At 42.5% G+C, this 23,558-nt stretch overlaps 1 protein-coding gene across 1 annotated transcript in view; it reads right to left on the bottom strand.

Annotated features, from left to right (window-relative positions):
* The window catches only part of NLK (nemo like kinase), a 44,053-nt gene extending 20,557 nt beyond the window's left edge, over window positions 1-23,496 (bottom strand). The window contains exons 1-3 of the mRNA XM_057379437.1: window positions 22,272-23,496; window positions 884-1,013; window positions 488-543 (exon numbers count right to left, since the gene is read on the bottom strand). Coding sequence (XP_057235420.1) covers window positions 488-543; window positions 884-1,013; window positions 22,272-22,729 — 644 coding nt within the window. The 5' untranslated portion in view covers window positions 22,730-23,496. The remainder of the gene's footprint in view (window positions 1-487; window positions 544-883; window positions 1,014-22,271) is intronic.
* Between the last annotated feature and the right edge of the window lie 62 nt (window positions 23,497-23,558).

Raw genomic sequence — 23,558 nt, 5'->3', positions numbered from 1 at the left:
CTGGGCAATGTGGTCTTGACCAGGGTAGAGCTCACCAAGGAAAGCCACAGCCCTGCCACTCCACTGAAACCTCTCTGACAAGTCAGGGTTTCAAAACCTGTGAAGGCAGAATTCTCTGAAACYACCAYGAAGTATTTTAAAGTRCTAATGACTGAGAGGAGATTAASTACAGAASACAGTTTTCAAAGGAATGTTCTGGRGGATTCACCAGGAGCAGCAGCAGGACCTGCTGGCAATCCCACACTCCTTGCAGTTACTGGCTCATACAGAGTCAAAGCTTCAGGTTCAATCCTGCACCATCTCAACTCCAGCATCACTCAAGAGTTACAGATCCTACAGGTTCCCTTCTAGAAATAAAACTGTCCACATACAGGCTCGAGATTTTTGTAGTTCCATTTCATAGATTACTCTAAATACTGGCAGTTTCTAAACTAATGAAAATCACACCTACCTCAATTAAGATGTTCTATTTTTATATTTAGGATACATTTCTTCAAAATAGTCGATGTGTGGAGGCTGGAGGATGTCGAGGGCAGAGAGTACCTAGGAAACACCACACAAGGTCAAGGCCTACTGCAGCCAAACAAAAACAAATCCCTTTCAAAAAGACAATCAGACTGCACACTTCTTACATGGCCTCATTTTATTCTACCCCACAGACAGACCAATGTTCTGTCTCACCAGGYATGCAAATTTAATAACCCACCATGTCAGATATTCTGATATTCTTGATAATTTCATTTTTATAGTGTTTGCAATGGTAACAAGAGAGCTCTTAAAGCATTTTAGATATTCTACAACTTWAAAAACACACTTCTTTTACAGAGCTCCATTTTACCTTTAGCATTCTCAAAGATTACAAAATTACTTTGAATTTACTTACATTGTCATGCTTAAAAAAACACAACATCTTCAACTCCCGGAAGACCCTTTTACAAGAGACCAAATTTTGGAAGACGTTGGGCATCTTTTTGAGTGCAACTCTCTTTCCATCTCGTGGATCTGTTACTGACCTACAGAATAAAAGATGGAGAACATCACATACTCCTGTTAGACAGCTTTTCCCAAGAAGAAAAGAATATATTAAAGTTTCTTATAATTCGCAACTCAGTGAGTCAAAACAAGGTGAGGACATTTCTAGGGAAAAAAGCATTAATGTGAGGGCATTGAGCACCACGTCCTGCAGAGCTGTGTAACACAGAAGAGTCCATTCCTTGGGAGGGCAAAACACATAATAATCCCATTCTGACAGAACACTGGCAAGGGTGACTTTATTTATTGCTCTATCACCAAATCACATCTGGAGAAGCAACAGCACATGGTATCTAAGACTCCACAAATGTAAAACAGGAGTGATATTGGTCTTTTGCCCACACAACTTACGGAATGCAAGTATAGTAGCTCAGAAATTATAAGGTGCTTTGCACATGGCAAGTATTTTAATTTAAAATAATTAGATTCTGAAAATAGAATTTTGTAATGAGAACCATAAAAGTAGAGCAAGGAGATTATGGTGCCTCAATTCCCAATCCCAGTTTTTAAGGTGAGCTTCAGAAACCTCACTACAGAACAGAGTACATGCATATTTTTACTGGGATGACCAAAATAACTTCAATCTCAGAGCAGTGCCAAACCCACAAAAGAATCTACACCCAGCTATGCACCCTGATAATTACATTTGTCCTTAAAAAATAGCTGGCTTTTCTCTCTCATGTGACTTCAGCAGACATGCAAGGCAGCTTCTTCTGTCTCAGGTCCACATTTTTAAATATCTAAATAAAAAATCAGACTGGAGTGTTYAGGTATCTAATCTACCTTACTGCCAGCTACCACCTCCGATTTCCAAACACAAACCAATTCAACCAATCTAAAGTCAGTTCCAACACCTTGACAGACACCTGTTAACAGCCCTGCACGTTTGTATTTTAAACAAGGGGCAAGGGGGGACTTGGGAAAGGTGGTGTCAGCTGAAGAAAGTCTGAAAGGTCTTTTAATCCACGATATATTTCCTTTTTCTCCAGGACTTTTGCCTAAAGTRGTGAGAAAGGGCAGGAGAAGAGCAGAGCTCCAGCAAATCACTGCTCACACAGCTCCACACAGGGCATGGGGACCTTGGGTGGCACCTACAAAACAAGGTGTAATTCCCCACCTTTTGGCACATCTCAGGCTGTGGCATTCAGCAGAGACAGAGTCTGAACACCATAGACACACAGCAGGGTCTGCACAGCTTTCCCATCTCCTGTTGGTAAATTTAGGCTGTATCTATAGCAATCAGCTTCCAAATCGGAGTGCTACCACACCACAAAGGCACCATTCTGGTTAGTCACAGAGAATAACCCACTTTGTACACAGTAATAGGCAATTGCTCAGGATATCAGAATCAGCTTTGTAATTTTAGGTGATTTTGATACATTAGAATTTCTTCTACTGCCCATGCCCAGGAGCTGCTGAAGCAGGGAWAACAAAGCACCTCCCACCATCCCCAGTGGGGATGTTCCTGCTCAGTGTCAGCTCCACAACCAGCTCCTTGTCACTGCAAACTCCACAGAAATTATTTAAATGTTCTCTACAGGGTGCTTTGAATCTGTATTTTAAACAAACATCCAACCATATTTTAAACAAACATACAACTTTTACTACAAAACATCTACTTACATAGTTCCTATCCAAGGAACTAAAATGTAAGAACTGCTAACATATTCATTTTATTAGTTTAAAAATGAAACTAATAAAATAATTACCTACACTCATGTATACTCCTCAGATACTGCCATACCTTCACACAGAATTACCAGATGACCTTAAAAGGTGTCCTTTTAATTGAATTCTAGATTAAAATGGTCATTCCTGACTTCTAATAAAATATTAAAATAGAATAAGAGAATTCAGTTTCAGAATAGCAACCCAAAACATTTCCAGGCAAAGTCTGAAACTTGATAAATTATTTCATAAGATCAGAAGTACTCCTCTTCCACTGCCCAAACTGAGGGAAATGTTAAAATACAGGACCAGAAAGTTTGAAGTCAAGGTCACTGCAAAAAAAGTACAGAAAATGAAATTTTTGACGGAACACTCATTTTCTGCAGCTATTCTACTACAAAAGAAGGTTGCATAAGACACAGAAATCAACAGACAGCTTTTACCAAAACCAGTTCAGATTGAAACTAAATTTGGGGACATGGAGTCGACCATCTACAGTTGAGTAAGTTCATATCTGCTCTGCAGAGAGCCATGAGGCAGTTTCCAGTTGCCTTAATTAAAGTTCTCCTATCAATRTTAATTACACATGAGCAGTAACACAGTCTGCAGAACTTTTTTTTTCCTATTGATATTAAGCCTGAACTTTGTCTAACCCCRCTTCCTAATTCATTTATCAAAATTTTAAAAAGGAAAACATTTTACAATAAACATTATCTTAAGAGAAATTATAGGCATAGGAAAGCAGTTGCTGACTCCATGAAAATCCTTTCAACCACTACCTCTAAAATTATGAATGGATGCCCATCTTTTTCTTGCTGACTGAAGGCAGAGTCAAAAATTTTAAGCCCAGACTCCCTGATTTCCAAGATTCTCCTGCTGYTGAGCCTTACTTGAGCAAACTGTTAGCACTTTATACCTCCAAATACCAGACCTCTACTGTTTATCATCCTGCAAGAACATTTATCTGGGAATATYAAGCTCTGTTCAGCCAGAACATAATCAGGCAATTGATACCAGGGACCATCAGTGTCCTGTGAATTCTCAGTCTCTGCCCATGGACGGAGCTGTTGTGCAGTCACACTGGGGAAAGTCTGATAAAACTGTTGTCTTTAATTAAATAATACAAAACTGATTTATTTTGATAGCTACCACAGATTTACTGATGCTCATTTTTACTAGTAGTGGAGCCAAAAAGAGCTGAACACACCCAGGGCTGTTGAAGTTCACCTCAACTGTGGCAGGCCTGATGTACCCTTCCAAATGTTTCCATTCAATAACAATTGGTTCGGGTGAAACAGTCTTTTCCAAGTCCCTCATATAGGAACGAGTTCAATGGGGTTTCTGTGACATTTGCATTTAAGGCTAGTTTCTTTTTTCTTTTCAATAACCCACTTTTACAAACAAGTGATGGTCCCCTGCAGTATCCAAGTGTAAAGAAATTCCTCTGCTTTTTCCTCCACAGCAATAGCAATGCCAGCCTGCCCCTCACCTCCCTGCCTTGGGTTGGGAGCTCTGTACCACTCACCACCAATTTCACTTCAAGGGGCAGCACAAAACTAACAATTCAAKTTCTGAAGATCAGAACTGTCAGGCCTGCATTCCAAAGAACAGAAACAAGAAAAGAAGAAAGGAAACAGCCTGTCTGAAAACCTGGTATTTACAGCATCCAAAAAAAGATGCTGAAAAATGTTGCTTTGTTTTTGTGTACAGTACCTACTTTGATACTAGTAAAATAATTATTTATAGCAATATGCTATCAGGTCACATATCCCCRGGAGAAACTAGAAAAGCAGGAAAATCTCCTAGGAGCTAATTGAGAGAACAGCTAGAAAGGCAGCTTTACTTAGTGCTGCTCTCAGAAGAGCACATTTCCATTGCCTGCCCTGCTTTGTGAGGCCATGGCAGTGGTGAATCCCGCAGCCAAGGGCCCAGCAGGCAGAGCCATCCATCACTCAGCAGCGGCKCTTTCAACCACTACTGAAACCTCAAAGGGTCCACTTATTAGGCACCAACTGCAGCTGGGGATAAAGAGATCAGAGAGCAAGATAGAAACCAAAAATAACCGAGCAAAAATTTATATATAGGTATGGGGCAAAAAATAAGTTAATAAATCTTGTATCAAGGCAGATAGTTCAGCTGTAACCAAGCCTTTAGGATCGTCACTGGGAACAGTGGGACCAAGCTGGCAGATCCAGCACTGAACTCTCTGAGTGGAACCATCCCAAAGCCCCATCCCTCGAGTGACAGAGGGGAGCAAAAATTTATATATAGGTATGGGGCAAAAAATAAGTTAATAAATCTTGGATCAAGATAGCTCAGCTCTAAGCAAGCCTTTAGGATCGTCACTGGGAATAGTGGGACTGAGCTGGCAGATCCAGCACTGAACTCTCTGAGTGGAGCCATCCCAAAGCCCCATCCCTCGAGTGACACAGGGGAGCAGGGCCAGCACAGTTGGGACAAAGGGCAAGGATGTTTTGGGGAGCAGATCACAATCACAGCAGGTGAGGGATAGCAGAACAGCCCTGGTCCTGCTGGGAGCCATAGCACAGGAATGGGACTGCACCCCCTGAATTGCAGTGGGTGCCCTGTGAAGCACCTGCCATCAGAAACCCTTTTTTTTTACCTGATTAAATATAATGTATGTGTGTCTTGCTATATTTAAGAACTACATAAAAAGCTTTCAAAACAGTCTGACATAAAAGACATCAAGAAAAAAGACACTTTACAAAACCTGCACCTTCTATTTACATTGCAGGCTAATCACACCAGAAATAATACAATTTTTTAAAGTAATAGGACTACAGAAGAGATTAATGACACAATCCAGACCTCTAGTTAAAATGTTTTCAAAGRCAATCCTTATCTCTAAGAATCCTTGCAGGCATTCAGCCGTTTCAATTACGCATTATAAGCCTTTAGCAAYTCTCTGCCATGCTGATGGCAAATTTTCAAGGTGGAGTCTACACCAACAGTGACTTTTTCTCTCCCTGAATCCAGGTCAAGGCATACACATTGTTCTGTAGTTTCCACTGGTAGAAAAACAAGTTTGTGACTGCTCCATGCAATTATTACACAGGAGCAAGATAATGAAAGAATGGTCTTGGCGTGGTGTGGGAAACTGCTGRTGGAGTTTGTTCTACCAGGGAAACAAATCTTCCTTCACATTTATAAAGATATCTATAAATTTATATCAGGACTTACCAGAAGGAGGGGAATTTAATAGGATTACTCTGCAAATTTTTCTTATTAGTCAGTGAACTTTTTTTCCTCAGCAAGCCTTGCTCTGAGATACATAAGTGACCTGGTCCCACAAGCATTTCAGCTGCTCACCCAGGCATGTTTGAYACACCACTTTAAAACAAACAGCACAGCTCATACTCAAGGGCATGTGACACCAATATGCCACGTTTTCAGTACATGGAATCACAATCAATCGCATCCTGGCATATCTCAAAATATACTCGAGCATGGGATGATATTAAAAATCCCTTAGAAAAGTTCATAAACCCGAAAGATTCCCAAGACTGAAGTGCAGGGGTAGGGAGAGGCTATGTACTTATCAAATCTCTTATCTGGGAAATGCCTGACTGGGTACATAAAATTTGCACACAGGCACAGGCCATGAGACCAATCTCTCTGTTCTCTGCAGAATCCCTGCCAGGCACTAAGCCCTACCAAAATATGACAAAAACTATCTACAACATTTAATGGRCTGTTAGGGAGCAAAGGAGAGAGGTGAGGAAAGAAAGCACTTAAGTGTGAAATCTTCAAGAAAATAAAACATGTATATATGTGGATTTAGCAACAGATTTCTTACTGAAGGAAAAGAGGGAAATGCATACACATAAGCTGAGTTTTTAAGCAAAGTAAACCAGCTGCTTTTATCATTATAAAGATTCAAACACCAGCAATTTACCATTATAAGGATTCAAACCCCAGGGAGACAGGACAGGGGTGATGCTCCAGGCTCTGCAGTGACCTTGCCCACAGACAATCCTGTCGCAGGATTTTCTCCTGTCACAGACTGGCAGTCCGTGTCCCACAATGGTGCTCGCCAATACACACAAAACCACGTTTTAAAGCTCTGTGTGACAATTCCTCGTGGGAGCTGAATTATTTAAATGGTTTAGTGTAACTTCAGCAGTCCCGAAGTCAGTTCTGAGGCCGCAGGTCGGAGCGTGGCCTTGCTGAGGTTCCTGAGGTTCCTGAGGCGGGGAACGCTCGAGCCAGCCCCAAGCAGCTGTGCTGGCACCCAACAACCCCGGGACAATGGCACGACAAACACACATTGTTCAGCAACAATGGCAGCCTGAGCATATGTCAGAGAGGATCTCACTCACTCACACTGGCTCTGCCAAGGGAATGGCGTGAGGGAGAGGTGGGATTAATCCTTTTGGAGGGTTCTTGGGTGACACACGAACTGTTTCTCTAGAGGTGAGTGCAGGGAGCCAGCAGGGCCTCCTCGKAGATAAGCAGATTCCTGATWTGAGGAAATTTTAATTTYRTASAAGCCTTTTCTCGCAGTGTGTRCAGYCAGGRGCYGTTTTCAAAGMCAGCCATWTGTCACAGAGCACACTGCACCCTGTCCTGCCAGCGGGGTGACCTGGGCTCCCCTCYCCTCATCAGCAGCCAGGTTTTGCTTTGGTTGGATTTCTCACTACGAGAAAGTTTTAGCACACACACTCCTGCAATTAGCGTGGCWTTATAATGGGTTTTACCCTCTGGCTGTACACACAACGTCTGAGAGATGCAAAAGCTGATACAATCTCGTTTAAAGGAGATACTCATAGTCATTTCAGCTATAATTTTTAAAGGAAAAGCCACCCACAGATTCGTTATGAAAAGGAGGAAATATTACAGCAGATCAGTGCTCAGTCCTGTTCACTTTCTTGCCATGGGCAGAGCTCTCTGAAGGGTGCTCTAAATGTACAGCAGGAGGTCTGTCCTCTCCAAAGAGGAATCAAAGTGGCAATCAGCAGAGCTGACAGCACCATGGAGGCTGAAGAGGAGCAGAAATCAGGGAAGAACACAAATCCCAGGAGCAGAAATCAGGGAAGAACACAAATCCCAGGCATTCATCACCCACCCGGGCAGGATCACACACCACTGGTCAGAAATACAGCTCGGAGATAAATCACATCATTTCTTGTTCCCTTACTGTGAGCTCCGTTAAACACCTGCACACTCAAAGGAACTCATCACGGCCATGGGACACACATAACACAAACACTGACATAGGTGGCCACATACTCACACCAGCAGGGGACTTCAAAAACATTCCAAAACATGCAGCAAATCACTGCCTACAAAAAGCACCACAGAAGAGTTTGAAACACTTAGGCAGAGTTGTTAGCGACAGCASAATTTTTAGCACACAAGCATGGAAAAATAAGATTTCATTGTTAAAAGACACTATCAAAAAGAACAGCTGTTATTTTTTGAGCTATTTAAGCACTGGATGTGCTGTTAATGATTTTCAGGTCACTATTGCTCTGCAGCAGCCTTCAGCTGGCAGTACTTCAAAGATCCTAAAATGAAATATTAACAGTGGGTAAAAAAAAAAAAAAACACCTTTATTTTGAGAGATGATATGAAAGCAAAATGGAAAAAAAGATAGCTAGGAGATACTATTGAGCAAAACTTTGATTTCACTTGGATTTAACTTTGAGACACAGGCGGCCACAGACAGTTCCCAGTTTCACCCACCCTTGGGGATCAGCTGCAGGAGTTGGAGCACTCATTCACAACTCAACACTTGACAAAAAGTCATGGGCAGGCTGATAGGGATTGATACAAGTTGGGTGAAAGTGTTCACAGACAAAAGAAAAAASTTGGTGCACTTTTAGACAGCTGGAACCTATAAAAATATACTCCACCTGCTAAATATTTTCTTAATATTTAGGCAAGTAAAGTAGGTTTTGCATGCAGGAATCTGCATGTGAACAATCGTTTGTGTGTGTTGGAAAGGCGCTGAACAGAAAATAAGTTACTTAAGAAGATTACACAAAAAAGACAATTTAATTAACTTACTACCGATGTGCATTCTCAGCATTTCATTAAGTTTTCTCAACACACTCCACGGAATACTGTAAAGTAATCAAAAAATACCCAAAGGCACATCAAAAAACCTGTAAGTTAGTCCAAATAGCCAAGTCTTTCTAACATATATCATTGAGAGCTGATCTTTTTAGTGGTACAGGCCCTGTTCAGGGTCTGACTGAATGCAAGCTAACAGATTTCATGTAGAACTCTCATGCGAGCCTGAGGAAAACATTCAGATTTAATTTCCACTAACAGGTATTTTGTGGGAAAGAGTTAAGCAACTTCAAAGGTGTGCTTCATTCCCTCCCTGCTAAATGCAGACYTCTCCAGAGCTCCTTTTTCCCCATTGATGTCCTAAAAAAGCCTTTTAAGGTAGGTTCTAATCACACCCTCTAGCACATATGYCATTATCACCTATTCTTTACAAATCAGAGCTAAAACCAAAATTGATTACTGCAAGAAATCTGTCTCCTTGAACAAAAAGCGATTCAGAGTATCTTCCTTAAAAGAAAGGAGTGAAAATTAAAGGGATACTGTTATGGTTAATATCTTTAAAAATGTTTAATTTGTCTTCCTTCATGGAGGCTTAAAACTAAAACTGCTTTCCRAATCAAATTTATTTCCCCACTTACACAAAATTTTCTGATTATGCTTGAAACCCTTTTATTCACTTCTCAACTGCCTRTATGAACCACAGCTACAATAAGTTATTACACTACACGTGACATTTATTYGGATACATTTATAATTTCGTTTTAAATTCCCTTTTTTCAGCCAATGGCATAGCTCTGTAAGGTCTGTTCATAAATAAATATCATGCCAAATAAACACATAAAGCTCCATGTATATTTGCACTTCTTTCTTCTTCATTTTTAAAGCATATACCACAAATGCATGCACATTCCTGCCCCAATTCACTGACCTCTATTCCCATTCCCACCAGCCAACCAAGAAAAGCCCAGATGAGAAACCATCTTCTCCCYGTCCAACAAGCCTGCAGGCCTTGGCACAGTTCCTGGAGTATTTCTGCACCTCCAGAGCAAAGTAGGTTAATAAGGTCTCTGGTCATATCCTCCACTGATACCTCATTTCCTGCAATAACCATTCCAGCACCTCTAGTTTACCAGCAGCTTTCCCTTGCACTGCCCATCTTTCCTACAGGACAGAACAAAAAGACATTTTTCCTACAAGGACAGAACAAAACAACAGAAAATAGTGACTGAACTCCTTTTGGCCTCATCCCTAGGGGAAAGTCACACAGGAATCCCTGGGAAGCAGCTCAGCACCTCATTCCAATCAACACCTCAACATTTCCCCTTCCAGGAGAAATCTGTCCTATTCCAGCCACTCTTTGTTTCACCACAATCACATTTGGCTGTTTCCCGACGTAGAAGAAAATCAGAAGAGGATTCAAACCAAATATTTGTTRTAACAAATATTTGAAACTCRGTACTACAAAGTAATTACACTCCAGTGTTCCCTGCTTCCACCAAGGGAGATATTTGTATCTGTTGGTTAAGGATTAAGCCTCAGGACTTTGATGTACTTGTATACATATACACAAATAAATATRTATGTACGTTTGAGGCAGAAGGTACCTTTTAATTTTATGAATTACCACTATTTATATTCATCTCCCCAAATTCCATAGTGATGATAAATCCATGAACATTCATCAAGGTTTTTAGTTGGAAGAGACAAATCTTATTTACTGACCTTTCAAGTTTCAACTTACTCTGCCTGATCCTTATCCTAAGGAATTCTATATTCTACAATAATACAGAAAACAGAATTGAAACTCAGAATGCTTCGTGGCTGACACTTTCTCTTCCATTCACTCTACCAGAAATTATTTTAAATTATAGCACTTTATTTGTCTTGCACAGGCATGGATATCAGAAKCACAGAACTTTAGGATATTACTAAAAATACACACTAAGGCTGTAAGATGCTGTAATTCTCAACCCCAACACTTCACAGCGTCCAAAGTAAACACTAAGCAGAGATGTCTCAATTGCTGTGCTACTGAACAAACCAAARCAAGAGCTGAGAGCCAAAGGAGAAGCACATCTGACACAAATTCTTTCAGTGCTGCCTCCTTCCCAGGCAACGCAGCTTTTCCCAGAATGGCAACTCAGGATCATCCTTCAGGTTATTTGACAACAGTGGAAAAAGGCCCAACCACATTAACAGCCATGTCCTTGTAGCTGTGCACAAGGCATTTCACATCAGCTTTTCCAAGGCTTCCTCTGCACATTTTACTCATGTAAATTATTGCAAACTGCTGCAATTTTTTTTCTATGTAAAGATTTCTACGTCCTCAATGCTGCCCAGTCATTCCTTCTCTGAATTACTGTAGGAAMAGAAGTGACATGTCAAAACACAAGTGTGAAATAAATAAATTCATAACCTCTACAGCCCAAAAGTCTAGAAGATGTCTCAGGGTATGGGATATTTTTGGAACATGAAAGAAGTGCTTTATATTTTAGTACATGCAAATGAAGATTTAAGAAAGACCCACAGCCTTGCAAAAATGAARGGGAAAAAAAGTAAAAATCAGTCTTCTATTTATTACCAGGGCGTCTAAAGACACATCAGCCTCCCATTACCATGGACCAGTGAAGTGAATGATCCTCTGTCACATACCATCAAGTCTCACAGTGCTGTAAAAATTCCACCTATTTCCTTGACAGTCTCAATTACACTGGAGCCATAACCACTCCTTTTGAATGGATTCAAAAGGCAATTTCAGAAATCCGGAGACATTAGATGAGGCACTAAAGTGGAGAGGTGAACAGCACCTTTGAGTGAACAGCCTGCTGAGAGTGGGACCAGACTGCTTAAAATTCTTTCATGTCTGCAACAGCAGAACATGTAACCAATGAATTTCTATGAGAGGTCGTTTGGCTACTACTCAAAYGTCTGACATACTGTAAAATTTGCAAAACCTAAATTTTCAGGTAAGCCAGACAATCCTGTTCATGTCTTGGTGCCAGGCCCAAATGACCTGTACCAGCTCCAGTGATCCTCAGCCTTTCCCCCTTCTAAAACTCACCCACAAAATGTCATCTTAGAGAACTGTTTAAAATATTACAAGATCGTCAAGGAAAGTGTGTCTCTCCCTTTATTCATGAAAAGAAAATCAGCCTGAATTGTTACAAACCAAACTAACTGATGTCCTATAACACAGTTGGTTTGTTTTCATATCACCATCCACAGAAACATCAAGGTCTGRCCTGCAGGACTCCCTTCTGACCTCTTCATTCCACAGCTGTATTTAGCTTCAAGTGATCTCCACGAACTGACACAAAAATCCTAATACATGTTTCTCTATTCTGAGTCTGTCAAAAACCTTATGATAACAGATGGAATCACTACCATGGGTGCAATATCGGGGAAATGAAATTAATGACTCTAACATACTTCAAACCCAAAGTTTAAACAATAGTTCAGGATGAAATAAAATTATTACCAAAGAATTCCCTTTACTGGATCATATAGTAAGTGACAAAATCTCCTTGGGAACAACTGTGGGAGTGATGATATATACATTTAATATTCAAATTACCAAACACCTGTCAGTTCTCAACGCTTTAGATGAGGTTTCAGGTGAGTAAACAGTAGCTTAAAAATTATAAGGTGACATGCCCAAGACAGAGATCAGAAAAAAAGCCACAAGTAGGTCAAAGCTGGTCCTGATTCTGTCAACATTCACCTAGTTTCCTCAACTGCTTCAGAAAACAATAAGCAATCCAAACCTAGAGAACATAAATGCTTTGCTTCTTCTGCAGGGCCAGAAGGGAAGCTGCAGCTCAGCTTACAGGCTTGGGTGAGGATGTGAATGCCCTGCTGGCAAAAAGCACGGTGGAAGTCCTTAATCCTGACTTTTCAAGTGCAATCAATGAGCAAATATGCTCAGAAAAGCACTCTGATACCTTGAGGTATCTATAATAATTGAAAAAACAAATAAAAGGTACTTTCCACTTCATAATTAAAAACTGCTTTTAGTTAAGCTCCTAGGTAGAACTCTTACTCTCTTCAATTAAATCAAGTGATCCATGGTGAAACACGTTTTAAAGACATTTTTGCCTCTCAGTGAGGCTGTAGGACATTCTCTTATAGAACAGGAGCACAAAGGCTGGCAGAATGCAGGATCTGGTCTTGCTTTAGTCACTGACACAGAAGGAATCCCCAGCACACACAGACACTCCCCTCYCCACAAACAGTTTGGATCTACAAGGGGAAGATAAGATTCTTCCTCTGTCAGATAATAAATCGCAGCTTTTAATGGCTTTTAGATTTAAACCTGAAGAGGATTCTAGCAGGTCTTAATTTCACAGCCTTTTGTTTCAGTTCATGATGTGAATATTCACTGGTGAAGCAGCACTGAACAGAGCACTAATGACACAGGACATTGTCCCTTTAAATTAACAGCAATTATTATGTGGGAGCTTCTGCCCCCAACAATTTTAATTTAGACATAAAAACAAAGTAGATGCTAGTCATTACTCASTGTTATTTCACTTTAAAAGCTGGATATTATTTTTATACAAGCCTTGGTTGGTTCCATRTTTGGTAGTTGGGGTTTTTTAATTTCCATATGCTGAACTACAGGAAAACACAAAGCACTAAAGCCTGCCTGCACCTCACTGTTAACAACAGCTCCTCTGAGAACAGTGACCTAGAAGACACAACAAAACTATTGGCAGATCTTAATTTTGGGTCCATTYCTATCTGTTCTGATACATCCTTGCAATTGATATAGGAGTCATGACTTGAAAAATGTGAATTGATCGGGAGATTCCCCACTTTTGTTAAAAAACAGAAACAGCATCTCAACTTCTCTTGCATTATTTTGACTGTGTTTATTTTGTAAAAAATGTACATGCAGAGCCAGGATGGGGTTTGAGGTGCCCCTCTGGTGCTGGGACAGCCCTGCAGCACGGCCCACGCGTGTGACCTTGGCTCTGTGCACATTCACAGCAGGAACAGCACAGCTCTCCGTGACCTATTTGATCCACAGCCCTCCCAACAGCCACAACAATAACAAAAAGAGCAATTCTGCTTCATCATCACACCCACGAGCTACAAAGCAACATCAAGGAGGTCTGGTCTACAGGACTTCAAATGTATCAGGGAGCACACAGGAGAGCCAGAAAGCAGTGAGAGACTCAGAATATTCTTCATTTTACCAAAAACAATAGCCTAGGAATTGAGAAAATTAATTGCAAGTGGCCTGGAAATAATAATGCCTTCTCTTCCCTGTCCTGAATAGAAACCCTGCTTCTAAACACATGCTCTGAATGAGCCAACCAGAACTTACAGAAACATTCAAAGAGAAGTTATACTGCAAGATGAGAACAGACTTTAAACAATGCTTTTGTCCTGTCACTATGCAATCTCTGGGGGGAAAAAGCTCTAATTGAGGGCTTTCAAATAGTCTCCCATGGGCTGCCAAGGGCTTTTAAAAACAAGGCAGGAGGAAGCCAAACAGGTCCCCAGTTAAAAGCAGATACACTTGTGCTCAGAAGCCGGTGACCTCCAAACTCTGCTCCAGACAGGAGTGCCCTGCATCAATCAAAGGGTTCCAAATGGACTGGGAGAGAACTCTTTCCCCATTTTCTGTAGTATACCTTAACCCATTAATCAGGAACCAAAACAGCCAAGGCTGAACAGAACGGTTTTCAGTGAAAGYCAGAGCATGTGCCAGACTCCCCTCCCTCACCCACACAAGTGCCAGCACACACCTCAGCAACTGAGCACAGGAAGAACACTGCTCATTGCTGAAACCTTCATGGAATAAGTTTTGCTATTCACAGACAAATAATCTTCAATAGTTACATGAATTTCTATTAGATAAAACAATAAAATACATTATCTGCAATAGCAAACTCCACACACACTGCCAAGGGAGAAGAGAGGATCAGTCATTCTTCAGAAAAACAAAATAGATCAAAGCCTGAATAACTCTTTGGCCACCAGTTCAATACCCTCCCCAGCTTCACTGGGCCCATTAGGCAAAGGCTCTATCCTGACACCACTTAGGCTGCAAAATTAAGAAAACCCTAAGAGCACCGCCTGGTGGTACCCGGATAATGGGGACAAACTGCCATGAACCAGGAACAGACTGAGGATGAAAATTTGSAATGGCACCATTCCAAAAGGACAAGGAAACTAAAACATCAGTTTTTGGGTTTTTTTTTTTTTTTTTGCAACTATTAAAATGTATTTTCACATAAAAGAGAATGGGGAAAAGAAAATCCTCCTCTAGAGTCCAATGATTCCCACAGTTCCCAATATTTATACTTTTCAGTTCCAATGATTCCCACAGTTCCCAATATTTATACTTTTCAGTTCCAATGATTCCCACAGTTCCTAATATACTTCACTTTCCCACAAAACTTCCTGTAAGAGTTCTTGAACAGAAAGCTCTGATTTTTTTACCTTTTCTTTTTTCGAATTACACACAAATATCATCATACCATGTTCTAAGAAAATTAAAGAAGTAAAAGAATATGTATTCTACAAAATGATTCTGCTCTAACCATTCTGGTGTTATATACAACAGCATAAAGAGCATAAAAATTCCACTCACACACAAATGYTTTACAGAAAAACACCACATCAGGAAATTAAAGAATGATACTACCAAGACACATTGATTCTGTCACAGCCCTCAAGATTAAAGCTCATATTCTTACTAAGCACTTTTGAAGACAGTACATGGCCATGTTCCAGAGCTGTAGCCATGGAAGTTGTTTCATAYCAAGGCTGGTACAAGTCTGCCTTCATTTAGCCATCACGCTTGCATAAAAGATGATGCAACTTTAAATATTGAAATGAAGTCCAGATTCTTGTGGTGAGTTTGGTATATTGTTCTGGTGGGTTTGGAGCAGCATTTGGATACCTGGCTGCCCTCCTGTCCCCTCTCAGGGCTGTACACACTGGTACACACCATCCTGAACTGCACTCACATCGCACATCTGAGTTCACCCAAACACAAMTGGCATTCCTCCACAATTAATGAAMCCCCCCAGGCCATTTGTAGCAAAATYAGGGAACTGGGAACAYAGAAAACTGAGCTGACATTTCATTGATCAAGGCTCTCAGCAGACTTACAATATAAAATTGAACCTTGCAAGTGTCAGCACTTTAATGATTTTARGGCATTTGTGGCCATGAGCAAGTTGGGGGTTTTTCCTGCAGAGACTCTGTGATTACATGCTGGAATTACACGTGTTCACACATTTTGCACCCCAGGCTGCAGCCCATCCAGGTGCCCACAGGACACACCAAGGAAGGCCACATTTCCACAGAGCAGATGACTTTGCTCTTTTCCAGGTTCCTCCTACAATGCACTATGGATGCAGCTCCAGTGATTTCCACAAGGAAGCRTTATTTATTTTCAACAATTTACCCCTCATCTCCAAACACTACTGTCTTCATTTACCAAATACCACAAACAGCAGAAAATAAGAAAAACAGGCAGAAGTGATGAAAAGGACAGTTGGAATACAGCAGGGGAAGTAAAAAGTAAAGAAAATATATTACCTATGTTATTTTAAAAAAATGTAGCTACAACAACAGTAACTTCTATAACTTCTCATAGATAGGTAATAGCTATGGTTTGTACCACTTGTAGCTATCACCCATTCACTGCCCATTCCATCCACTTTTTCCATTACTGCTGAYTATGAAYAAATATTATCATCAATAAATARATGCATTAACCCCAGAAGCTTCTAYCYTTTTCATACAAGTTTGTGCTGCCTGCCATCTGCCACTTTGATTTAAGCATCTCCTACCCTACTCAGGGGTCTACTTTTACAAAACAGTCCAATAGTTACTCTGCCTACCAATAAAGCAAAACTTACAGCATCTGCTATGAGATTTTCTAGCACTTAAAGTTCTTTGTGGATTTTTAAAATGCTTTTTAAAAAACATCACCAATTATATTAATGAACACAAATTCCATTTAAGCAAACTCCACACACCTTTAAGCCAGCTTTTCTCATATGAACAGCTGCACGTTACCTACTCCAGACCAGAAGGCAGAACTTTCCAGGGGATTAAAGATACATGAGACCCAGATACAACCATTACAAGTCATCAAAAAACACTTCAAACATATCCCAAAGGCTTCCTGTACTTTACCTGCCCAAAGCTATTCTTTCAATCCCATTGTTCCCTGAGAACTGAAGCAGCCCAGGCACATCCAGCAGAGCCTGGGATTGCCTTTATCTCCTGCTTTGGGGGATCCCACACATTGGGATTGTCACACCTTCACCCTGCACAAACACCAACAGCTTCTGCTTTGCATTAGGGAGTTCACAACTTAAACACCCTCTTAAACAGAGATGAAAGAGTCAGGAGGAGAGAGGAAAAGAACATCTGAAATATGTCTTCTGGAAAATCAATATTAGACTGCAGATCCAATCACAAGCTGTAACATTTGCAGAATTCAGAGGAAAAAAGAAAAAACACCGAATGCTACCAGGATCTAACTGGATTATCGGCACCCAGTCCTGTGTGGATACAAACAACATCAAGGTCTGCCCGTGCAGCAAAGCAACTTGCATTTCAAGTGACCTGTGAAACGCTGACCTTGGCATAATTTACAGTGAACTAATTTATCCCAAATGGTCCTCGCCCAACTTCGAGGGGAAAAAAAAAAATATTCACATTCCTTCCTTCTTGCATCATCTTACAAGACAATAATGAACAATCTCATATATTACTTGGATAGAATTTCACCTAATCCCAACATCTAATTTCAATGCAAGGAGTTATTATATTCATTTCATTTAATTCACTCCATTTGGGAAACAGTCACTTAAACGTTAACAGAATTTTTCTCTTCAGGAAATTTGGAAAAAAAAAAAACAACTATCTAACTTAAACACAAAAAGCTTTGCAAATTTCCCACATAGAAAAACCTGAATAAGGTCATTGTTCTACTACATTTCTTCACAAATAGAGTCAAAATCCAATTTAGATAAAGCAATCCTATAAAAAWTACTGACACAGGGATCCAAGATCATCACCTGCAGCTCCTTCCATGGTGATGGTAAATGTGAAACCCAATCCCCACTCACCCCATGCCAGTGCTGCCTCCTTTGCCTTAGGCGTTCTCATGGTTCCTCCAATAACTGGGTGGAAATGACTCGGCCTCTTTTTATGAAATCCTTGTCTGTCTGMATCAGGCACCCCGACAACAGCAAAACTCACTGAGCTAGAATGCTGAGAGTGGAAAATTGTGGTGGTTCAAGCCCCAAAGAGCTCCACCACAGCAGCTTGGGGAGACAAACACCCCACTCCTCCTCCTTCCCCTGCCCTACACACTGGGTATAATTCCACAGCTCTGGAATATCCCCTGGCTCTAAGGGATGAGGAGCACAATAGCATCAGCAACAATAAAAAAAAGTCACATTATATAGTTCAAAGCAAACAATTGTCCACCTAATTTTTAATTAACAGAGAATATTTCCCAATGSTCAAGTACTGTGTTCTGTTAACAGGTGAGGTTTGAGGGACTGGAAAAAGATGATACAGACAGCTTTAACTTTGGAAAAATCCTCTCCSACCAGAAGTCTTACTGGATTTCATAAAACAAATTGCCATAGCTCAGATTTTGCTAAACTTTTCTTGCTTACCAGCCTAGGCATCATTATTAGTATTAACTATGCAAAACACCATTGTGGTTTTCAGCAATATAAGAAAACAGAAGGRGAACTTCTGCCACTTTTCAGACTTTTCTGAACCCATAGCACCTTTTTTTCCTTAATACACATTCCAGCAATTTTGTCCCAAACACATCATCCCCATTGCATCCTTGCTCAGCAGAACACATTCCTTTAAAGGAACRGGAGATTATCGGTTTATCCTGGAAACGTCTTTCCTGCTGCTGTGCTTAGTATCAGTGMTGGGATAAAACCCTCTTAAAATAGTGCCAGGGTCCAGGCAACAACCCATTGTATGCAAYAGTCTTTCAGGTTTTATAGAGCAATGACTTTGGTGTTTTCAGACCAGGAATGAACAGCAGATTTGGGCTAAATTAAAGTTATGGCAGCCCAAACTGATGTCCTGTCTCAACAGCAACAGCCAAACTGTTTGGAACATTGGACTGTATGTAACCTGAACAAAAAGGATGAGAACTATGTGCATTAACCCCCCTCACAATTTAAAAAGGGAAAATCAGGAATTCAAAAAATATATTAATTCAAATAAGTTTTTCTGTTGTCACTTGKAACAGCTTTTCAACATGGATTTGAAATTATTAAAAGAGATTGCTCAGTTCCACATTCTTTGATGAACAGCAATAACTTTTCAGAATTAAGAGACACACATAAGACAAAAAGAACTCCCCCACACCTTACAGGATGGGTCATAGTTTCCTACCCCACTGGAGTGGACATATCCCAGCCAACAGGAGATTTCCATGATATTTCAGCAGCAATGTTACCATCTCGAACCAGCAACAACAGTCCTTGTTCCCTATTCCCCCCCCCACAGCTCAGTGCCTCTTCACCAGTCCAGGAATCCTGCATGGAAACAGCACGAGGAATTCCTGAGGAGGGACTGAGGYTTTACCCCTCACTGCAAACCTATCAGCCTTGGCAGGTTCAACTGATMATTTTTTTAATTATCATTATTATTATTTTTTTAGGAATCCCACCAGATGGCAGCAGAATGTCTCCCCAGCAAAACTGGGAGCACTCCTCCAAAGGACAGCTCCTTACTTTTGGAACAGACACAAGACTTCCAAAACTCAGCCCTACTCAGTCTGAGCCACAGGGCACAGACACAGCTTGTCACTGACACTAAAACACAGACTTTTTTCAGCACTTTAGGAACATGTGAGCAGGGAACACTCCAGAGCAAATCGCTCTGGTTTTGGCAAATGAGGAACRTGACKSGRTTTGTGGCAATTCCCCAAACCAGARCRTGGGGARGCAAACATGCAGGACCTGACASCCCCAGYCTGATTTCTCCAGAAATGKTCCCAGCTGAGCAGGACAGRGCCCTGTGAACAGCCAGCAGCACCCGCAGGAGTTAATAATGAAAGTGCTGAAACACAARGCTTTGACTCTTCACGAGTGAGAAACTCCAGCAGCACATTAGCTACCCCCAAACATCATCGAGCAGCAGACAAATGAACTAATGACAAACGCTAATTCAACTGCCAAGAGAAAATCTCTCTCAGTGAGGTAACGGGAAGTGCAACAGCACACACTGATTGCACTGAACTGAGCTGCAGGTCAGCTGCACCTTCCAAACAAAGCAATGACACATCAGAGCAGAAGATGAAAGACTTCTGCAAATACTCCAGCTGTCTATGGAACATCATCCATTTCCCTCAGAAGCACTGACAGAAACTTTTCCRTTATCTATTAGTGCTAATAATGCTCAGACAAGATACGAGAAACAACAGAATCCTCCTACCAAAGTGGYTCAGGCTTTGTGAATTCTGTGTCACACTTTGCTCATGTCCAAGTCACCTCAAACTATAAATACCCAAGTCAGTGTTTACATATCTCACATAGCTAAAATTCAATTACATGGGCATTCTTCCACATTTCRAATGAAACTAAAATTCAGTTTAATTCTTGCTTACAGACTCCTAAATTCAGCCTCCACTCACTGGCAGAAGTTAATACAAAATACCAAAAGCCGAGCAGTGACCACAGAACTCAAACACACGTGAGCAAAGAGGAACTCACTCCCACCAACGACATCCTCAAGCATTGCAGCCCCAGGTCTGCCAGAGGGATCCCAGCTCCCCGTTTCTGCATTTKGCTAAMAATTTTAGCTGTTTTCTTTTCCCARGCTGTTGTTACCTCAAAGCTGGAGTTGCAGCTCTGCAGGCACAGTCCCCCAGGGGCAATTCCTGCTGGACAGCCCTGGGTACACAGCCAAGGGCTCACGGTGCTTTTGGCATTGTCTTCCTACCTGATGTCAGTCAGACCCTTCCCTCTATGCTCCATTTTTCCCCTCAACACTCTTAATGATATTATATTTAAATATGCAAGCATGACCTTTCATTCKACTGAATATTGTGGAAGCAGATCTCTCTCTGCACCTTGTTTTTAGGCGAACAGAACTGGGAAAATAAAGACCTGGGAAAYGCACAGGCAAACAAAACACCAGTAAAAAGGGCTGATCTTACATAACAACGTAAATTCAAGCAAAGACTGTGACAAATTAAGTTATAAAACCTCCACACTTTAAAAAAAAAAAAACTGATGGAAATATCTTTAGATAATTYTTTTACAGCAGATTCCTTGTCAGTTTTCATTCTTTTACACCCACTTTTTAATGCTGTACCACAGAGCCAGAGCACAGTAGCGCCGACAGCACAACAGCTCCCCTCCGACTGGGAGAACTCGGTGTTTAAATTAACTCCCCAGCTCTGAGGGAAGGGACACGAGAGCAACCACAACACTGACCTGCACCTCGCTGCTGCAGCTCCTTTCCTTCTGAGAAAGCAGCAGTTTAGTACCAACACCAGGCTCTAATGAAGGGCTGGGCTGCAGGGAGAAGGTTTTGCTCTCCTGAGGCCTGCCCTGCTGAGCCTCTGTGCTGGCACACACTGTGACCCGGCCACTCCTCGCAGAGAAGCTGCAGATCTGTCAGTACTAAAGCACAACTCCTGGAGCACCCCCGAGACTCAGCTCCCAACGCTGCAGAGGGCTGGGACACCACACACAGCTGCAAACTTTGCATCTGTGCTGCAGGAAGTGCACTGCAACACGCCTGCTCTCCAGAACACCCCCTGCCAGCCTTCGTGCTTCCCAGGCACAGCTCAGAACGGGGCACACTGACAAACATTTATACACAAATATATATATATATATCTATCTACTGCTGCCGGTTCTGTGTCAGTGCTCCTGAAGGGCAGCAATTACGCACATGGCTCTAAGGTAGGCACAAAATGCATTAGAAGAGATTCCACTCCGCTGACAGACTCCTCTGAAATACRGCTAGGGGATAAAAGGGCCGGAGGCAGCACTAGAGCAAGGCAGGAAATCCCATTTCCATTTTTGAGAGGGGAGCAAAGTTCAGCTGTGCTGTTTTAGGTAGCACACAGCACTACCGCGGGTCAAACCGCCGCGAGACAAAGATCTTGACAGGTGACTGCACAAGGAAGACATTTTCATATGCTTTTCATTTCTGACTCTTAAGCCGGGTCAAAATGAATATTCTAATGCTCATTTGTCAACCTGAAATTTTAGGAAGCACGGCTTAGCTGCACAGATGCACACTTAATTAAAGGTACAGAGAGGGCATAAACAAGCTGCGTTGTCTCAGAAGAGAACGGCGGGGTGGGCTGTTAGTCAGAGGTGGCTCCTCACCACTGGGAACCTCGTTCTGCTAACGCAAACAAGCGAAGCAACTTTCTAAGAACCAGCAAAAGAACTCGTGGTGAGCAGCTCTCTCGTGTTCTGATTCAAATGACAAAAACAAGGATGAGTTATGACCAGGTAAAGAATGACAAGGGGAAATCGGTTCATTTTTTTGTCTCTACTCACCAGACAACACCAAAGGCTCCATATCCGATGGGTCTGTCCGGCTCAATGTCCAGTTGCTGCTGTGGATGTTGTGAGTGCTGATGATGGTGCGCTTTGACCGCAGCAGCTGCTGCAGCCTGTACCTGAGCTGGGGCTGCTGCAGCCGGTCCAGGGGCCTGGCCCGGGGCCGGGGATGGGAAGTACGGCTGCTGCTGCCCTGGGTTCAACATCGCGGCGGCGGCGGCCGCGGCTGCGGCGGCCGCGGCGGCCGAGGAGGCATGCTGCTGCACGGGGTGCACCGCGGCCGCCGAGCCGGCGTGCAGGTGGTGCTGAGCGTGGTGGTGGTGATGGAGGTGAGGAGGAGGGAGGTGAGGAAGGTGGTGGTGATGGTGGTGGTGGTGACCTGCTGCTGCCGCAGACGTACCGCCATTGTAAGCCGCCATCATTTTTGCGTTGGCTGTTGTGCCACAAAGAGACATTCAAAAAAATGCCCTTTGATTGGATAACAACTGGGTCAAGCTGTCATTTGGCCATAAAAATTAAATCTGCTACACTTTAAAAGAAGTTGGGTTTCATCATACACGGCCCACCTTTAAAAACATGGAGCTCCACTGGCCTTATCTCCTCTCGAAGCCAAACAACTCGGGGAGTCTCTTCATGTGTGCGGGCGCCAACCCCTTCCCCAGCATCCAGCCGGGCTTGGCTACTCCAACTCCATCCTTGGGCAGCTGGGGTGGGGCCGGGGTGGGTTTTTTCCTTCACTTTTGTTTTTTTTTGATGTTTTTCTTGTTATGAAAATTAAACACCGTGATCAATGCCCCTTCCCTGCGGAGGGAAGGCTCGGAGCCTCGGCCCTGAACACCCCGCGAGGGCTGGCCAGCCTAGCCCTGCCATTCCCGCACCCTCTCCATGTGTCCCCCGAACCTCCCTGAGCCCGGGCACCTCCTACATCGCTCCCTCCTTCCAGACACCTGCTCCCTCCTTCCAGGCACCTGCTCCCTCACAGCAGCAACAACTCGGGAGTTTGCAACTTTTCCTTGAAGGCCTGAAACACACACAAGGACCCAAAGAAAGTGAAGGGGGGGGGCGCAGGGCGATGAGAGAGGGGCGAGGGTGGGCTCAAACAAGATAAAAACAGAAAGAGGAAGGGAAGGACCGGGGTAGGACGGGGATCGCGGGCGGGCGAAGGAGGGCGAAAAGTGGCAAATGAATTACGGGGCGGCGCGGGGCCGTGGCGGGGGCGCGGGGCAGGACGCGGCGGCCCCTGACAGCGCGACCCGCGGCGGGGCGGGGCCGGCCGGGCCGGGG

This window comes from Malurus melanocephalus, unplaced genomic scaffold (genome assembly GCF_030028575.1).
Source record: "Malurus melanocephalus ecotype Western Australia unplaced genomic scaffold, MMel_1.1 scaffold_406, whole genome shotgun sequence".
Classification (NCBI taxonomy): Eukaryota; Metazoa; Chordata; class Aves; order Passeriformes; family Maluridae; genus Malurus; species Malurus melanocephalus.
This window is presented reverse-complemented; position numbering and strand designations above follow the sequence as displayed.